The following is a 6,222-nucleotide window of genomic DNA, read 5'->3' on the forward strand; positions in this document are numbered from 1 at the left end:
AAATGAACTTTTCCACGACATTCTAATTTATTGAGATGCACCTGTAGTGCGTGTGGAGGTTTCACGCTATTCTCCGCGACATCCACGCACAACTCTCCATGTACCCCACCGAGAGTGAGAACCACATTATAGCGACCACGAGGAGGTTACCCCATGTGACTCTACCCTCCCTAGCAACCGAGCCAATTGTTTGCTTAGGAGACCTGACTGGAGTCACTCAGCATGCCCTGGATTTGAACTCATGACTCCAAGGGTTGTAGTCAGTGTCAATACGCACTGAGCTACCCAAGCCCCCCATATTTCTCATTTTCTGAAGTATATGGGTTTTCTAAACAAAGTAAAATATTACATGGTTCTAAGCATATGGTTTGCCATGTGCACTTACTAGAACGTCTCATTCTAGCGCTGAATGCTGAGGAGGAGTCTAGCCTACAGCCTCAGAAGTACTGGCCTAGGAAGGACACAGCCTTACTAGGCTGCAGACTTCCATTTGAGAAGTACCCAATATGTGATATGTAAGAAGTCAATAAACACAGACATGTTGAAATGGCATGTAGAAATGTTTATTTAATTCATTGAACAAAACATGGTACCAGGAGTAAAACTGAACTGATATCAGCACGCTGTGAGAAGCGACATGATGGATACCTTGAAGCCAGCGGAGAGTTTGAAATTACGGGAAATGTCGACAGCATCTGGTACAATTTCAAAAAGCAATCTGAGCTGAACATGACGACCAGAGGTGAGAAGGACTATAAAAATTCCTCAAAACCTCTCGAAGCAGCATTAACTTACCATGTGGCAAAAGCCGAAACAAAGAAGCCACAAAGACACATTTTTACCCAAACTTTATCTCCTAAGCTGAACAAAAACTGCAACACATCCACTCCATGTTTGTTCACAGAACTGTTTATGTAAATAGCAGTTGTTTGATTAGCACAACAGTTCACACAAATTGAATTAATAAGTTATAAACTAATGCATGGTTAATATTTAATCTTTCAGCATCATATTTAGACTATGCATTCAGAACAATGCAAATAATATTTTAGAAGTGGTTTGGAAAGTGAACAATGCATAAGTAAAACTTTGAAGGGGTCATGACATGCCTTTTTATATTATTTTAATATTATCCTTATATTTAATATTATCCATTTATTTATTTTTGGCAAAAAACAGTCATATGTGGCCACACCTTTTTGCTGAGACTCCACTCCAGGAGGCAATAAAAGTAACACTCCAAAATTCAGAGTTTCAGGCTGGCAAGCCAGGACGCAATAACAGAATAACATTTCAAAGTTCTGTTTCTCCCGTCAAGAGAGACACCAACAGAATACATCATTTCAAAATTCTGTTTCCGGCCAGCAATCCAAGAGGCAATAACAGAATATGCAACATCAAAGGCAATGACAGATACAACTTTCTGGGTCACTCCATGAGAGATACTAACAGAATGACCATCCATCGTGTCTCAGCTTCACAGAGAGAGAGAGAGAGAGAGAGAGAGAACATAACAGATCATCCATTGTTCTTTGTCTCTGTCCAAGAGAGACAGTAGAAGATCGATCAAGTACCAAGTCTCACTAAGAGACAATAGCCACGGCAAGTTCAGAATCCCATACCAGGGAGATAACTAGAGTGACCAGGTTAAGCTAGGTTGTGCTTAAACTGAGAAAAAAAAAATAAAAATGTCATTCTCTGTGTAATTAAGATATTTATTAACACACATTTCAAACATGCTCAAGACACAAAATACCCTGTATTGAAATATATATACAAGAAAAATGAATAGAAAACTGGGAGAAAAGTAAGTCTCCATCAATACAGAAATCTGTATTCTGCTGGATTCTTCTTCATAATTATTTTTCTGCACAAAAAGGCTTCATTGATAATGTTCACATTCTCTCCAAACCTACACATAATGCAAACACACAAGCGAATAGAAATGAATGAACAAATGCACTAATGATACACAAATGAACGAATACTAGGGCAAATGAAAGAATCGATTCCGAGGCGTTGTGAATCAAGAATCGACTCGAAACCTAGGAATCGACTCCTGATTCCTCTCGGGGAAATCTACTGATATGTCCGGACTGTGTTTATTTCCTCAGCCAATGAACTACTACACATTCCAGAAGCCTTAAAAGTGCTGATTCAGTTTACAAAAGGATTGTAAAATGACTGCAGCTAAACTATCATCACCTTGACTTGATATTTTACTTTGGATTAAAGTTATAATCAAGTGTAATCAAAAAGGCAAACTTTTGAAAGGAAACTGGCATAAAATAGCAACTTCCCGATGTTACAACACCAGAGGAGGTGACAGAGGAGGATCAAGTAACAGTGAGTAAGCTTCAAAGTTCACATCAAAAATCGGTAGGATAAAGTTTAAATGATCACTAATAAAATTGAGTCTAACGCTTCTCTTCTCATTTTCAACATTTTACAGTATGTTTTAAATACATTTAAGTTATTCCACGAAATCGAATAAAAAAAATAAAATCAATAATAATACACGTTATGAAAAATATTTTTATATGGGATGAAATAAACCAGTACAAAATCCTGGATTTTTAAATAAAAAGTGTATTATTTGGACATTTTATTCAGTGTACAAAAGGTAGTGGACAGATACATACTAATATAAACGTTTTTATAAAAAGAACAACTAATAAGTGGTGATAATTTCTATGTAGGTTAAATTGTGTTTTAAACATTATTTGCAGTAGTTCTTTGAAATACAGATGCAACTGCTCAAACCTTCCTCAATTCTATCCCATGCATCTTGGCCCATTTTTATTTTTAAAAACAGACCTATTAAAAATAAAAGTCACTTATGCTATCTTAAAAAGTGCAAAGAATGCTTTGTAATTAGCTGTTCATTATTAGATTTAACCTCCTTTTTTTTTTCTTTTCTTTTTTAAAGCATCGAAAAGATAAGTGTGAATCAAAATTTCTGGAATCGAACAGCCCTAATATATTAATAATAGTCAAGTCATTTTTATTTGTATAGCGCTTTTCAAAATGCACATTGTTACAAAGCAGCTTTACATAAAATCATCTGTAAAGTCCTTATTGAGCAGTTTCATTGAAAAATACAGTGAAAGTCATGCTTTAAAGACTATGTGTCTATAGGCTCCAGTAAGCAAGCTAAAGGTGACTGTGGCAAGGAACCCAAAACTCCTTAAAATGTTAGTTATGATAGTGGTAGAGATGAAGGACAACAATTGATTCAGTCTTTGTACAAAAAAGAAAAAATAGACAATAGATTTGAAACATGAATGAGATCATTTATAAATATAAATAATTTATAACTATATTTATTAGTAAATATATTTAAACACAAATGATTTGACCTCCTCCCCTGACACACAGACTCCAACAAACACACCCAAAGACACACAATCACTCATCATGGTTGGTGCAGATGAAATTGAGTTTGTCAGTTTGAGGAAGGCTGACCCAGCGCTGATCTCCTCCAGACTGAACTGCTCCAACTCTCACAGTATCACTGCAGTCTTCCACTCCTGTCCCGTGACCTGCAGCCCAGTTCTGATAACACAAGATCTCTCCATTCACCCAAAACCAGATGCCCAGAGTGCAGGAGTGACGTAGACCCAACCACACTTCAGCAGTGGAGGCTTTTCTAGCCACATTCATCACACGATACTGAATCTGTTCAGAGTTAACTGACACCAGATCCACATGATTCTCTTGGCAGTATTTCAGAGCTTCTGTCCAACTAAGATTCTGTTGAACCAAAACCAGTTTATCTGGAAACAAAATCAGCCAACACAGTTTTATGTTAAGACATATTATTCTAAAATGGATCCAGATTGCAATATTTTTCTCACTTTAAACTTGAAATTTCTGATGCTATTGCAATGAAATAGATTCCTGTTCTAGATATTCTCACCGTCATGACAGACAAACTGAGTTTTTATATCACACTTCCAGTCTTCCCATTGTCCACGGTCTGTCTTGACCCCAACCACTGCACAGTTTTCATTCCCCCCAACATTATCAGGTATGTTTGGCCTCCAGTTTCTGAATGAGGAGTCACTCTGATCTGACCACTCCCATGTGTCTCTGAACAGACCGATCCAGACTCCAGATGCACCGAATGCATTAATCCTTATCTTCTCAATCTGTTGATTCTCAGTCTGGTTCCTCACACTGACCAGATCTGTGTGATACTTTCTGCAGTAACTCTGAGCATCTCTCCAGGTCATTTTCTGTTGTTCAGGGATGTATCCTTTACTGCTGTCTTTATAAGAGAATAAATAAACAGGTCTCACTGACACTGATTTACAATGGTTATTATTAAACAAGTTAATGCAGAATGCTAATTCTGCCCCACTAATGTCACAAAATGCAGTTGTACAAATAAATATTGGGTGAGAAGTCTTCTTTGTTGAAACACCTGATGAACGCTTATGATCTCCTCCCCTGTCACTTCTGCCACAACAGTTTTAAATAGTTATTTAAACATTTACAGTTTAAATAAACCATAATTGTCACATACTCCAACAGTGTATCTTTAATTATGAGGATTTATAATGAATATATAATTTGCATCAATCATCTGAGCTAATGCATTCAAAGACGACACTTTGAAGTGATGCTAGTGTGAGCAAGAACATTCCATTACACAAATACATGCTGTTTCAATTGCTCCTTACTTGCATTCTTTCCTGACATCCTAAGAGAGAGAACATGAGGAAAGGAAACAAGGATGTAGCCTACAATTTTAGAAATTAGAAGCACCAACTGTTTTCAAACAGTTCAAAACACCCTCTCTCTTTTATCATTGGAACAAACAGATAGTCCTGTCCCAAACTCGCAACACTGGTTGAGCCAATGTTACTGCATCAGGCAGGCCAAGCCGCTCAAACAGAGAAATGTTGAAACTGACAGTCACAGTGTAACACTTTTCAGGGAAATCATCATACAGATGGTTTACTTATAGTTGTCTCTGCATATTAGGCTGGGATGGGAGAAGGTATTTTAATACCTTGCTGTTCAACACAATGTTTTTCTCTTTTAAGCAAATTATTTAGGAGATCTCACCACAGACTGCTGCACTCACCATTGTAACATATGAACTGTAAGATGTTAGCACAAGAATAATCATTCCATTGTCCAGGATTCATGTTACTACAGTCAACATTATCATTCGGTTGTCCCAGTGCCCAGTTACGATATTGAGAATTATTTCCTGTGTAGAACGCAGGGTCACCCAGAGACCATTTCCATTTATCACTGTCTGTCTTCTGCAGTCCAATCCAGACATACTGAATCTGATCATCATTCACACTCTTCAGCAGCTCTTCTATGTCATTCATATTGTCGATGGTGGCCAGATCTGTGTAATCCTCTCTGCAGTTTCTCTGAGCTTCAGTCCAGGTCAGTTTCTGATTCACAAAGTGATACTGACGTGGAACACATGCAGATGAACTGAAGACAGCTGAGAAGAGGAAAAAATACTGAGACAGACTTACACAATTCACAAGGATCATACTAATCATAATAAAGAAAAACTTATACATACTCACTCACCTGAGAGAATAAGAGTGATAAATGTTTTTTGCTCCATTTCTGAGGAGATACAGACAAGGAAAATACCAGAGATGAAAGCAAGAGTTTCAGTGATTAGTTCAAGGTGTATGAAATTCACAAAACTTAACTATAACCATAAAATAATAAAATATAATATAACAATCCTGAATAAAATAGTGACGAGTAAAGAACAGGTTTAGTTTAATGAAAGATCATGAGAGTTTCTCTTACTCTAGTTGTGTCTGTTTCTCTCTTAATTCCTGTGTGTCTGTGTCTTCTTCCTTCATCAGTTCATACTGATATTCTGGATCTGTTCTTCAGCTCCTCCCATCAAGTGTGTGTGTATCACTCAAAACATTGTGTTCAATGAGTTTCTTCCTCATTAAATATTTTCCTCTCTCAGCCAATGGCTCTTTCTTCTGATGATGACATTGATCTTTAGTGTGTGTCCAGAGAGTTCAGCTGTAGATGTGTGTATGTATTATGTTTGTGTTAAAGTAAGAATATGTCGTGACTGTCAGACTGCTTGATTTGAATAGAAAAGGTAGAGGAGTGTGTGAATATGTGTGTTGTGTTAATGCTAGCTACACAATTCAAAACATTTGATCTACTGATTTTCATTAGGAAGGTCAGTAAACAAAGGATCATGCAAATAAAATT

The 6,222-nt window shown here is 36.9% G+C and overlaps 1 protein-coding gene across 1 annotated transcript; it reads right to left on the bottom strand.

Moving 5' to 3' along the window:
- Positions 1–1,708: 1,708 nt before the first annotated feature.
- Positions 1,709–5,902, bottom strand: LOC127442039 (macrophage mannose receptor 1-like). The gene is made up of 5 exons (XM_051699713.1): positions 5,794–5,902; positions 5,563–5,601; positions 5,093–5,470; positions 3,920–4,270; positions 1,709–3,776 (listed from the first exon to the last, which is right to left on the bottom strand). The coding sequence occupies exons 2-5, from the start codon at positions 5,597–5,599 to the stop codon at positions 3,409–3,411; spliced, it is 1,134 nt and encodes a 377-aa protein (XP_051555673.1). The 5' UTR covers positions 5,600–5,601; positions 5,794–5,902; the 3' UTR covers positions 1,709–3,408.
- Between the last annotated feature and the right edge of the window lie 320 nt (positions 5,903–6,222).

Source organism: Myxocyprinus asiaticus, chromosome 1, assembly GCF_019703515.2.
Source record: "Myxocyprinus asiaticus isolate MX2 ecotype Aquarium Trade chromosome 1, UBuf_Myxa_2, whole genome shotgun sequence".
Classification (NCBI taxonomy): Eukaryota; Metazoa; Chordata; class Actinopteri; order Cypriniformes; family Catostomidae; genus Myxocyprinus; species Myxocyprinus asiaticus.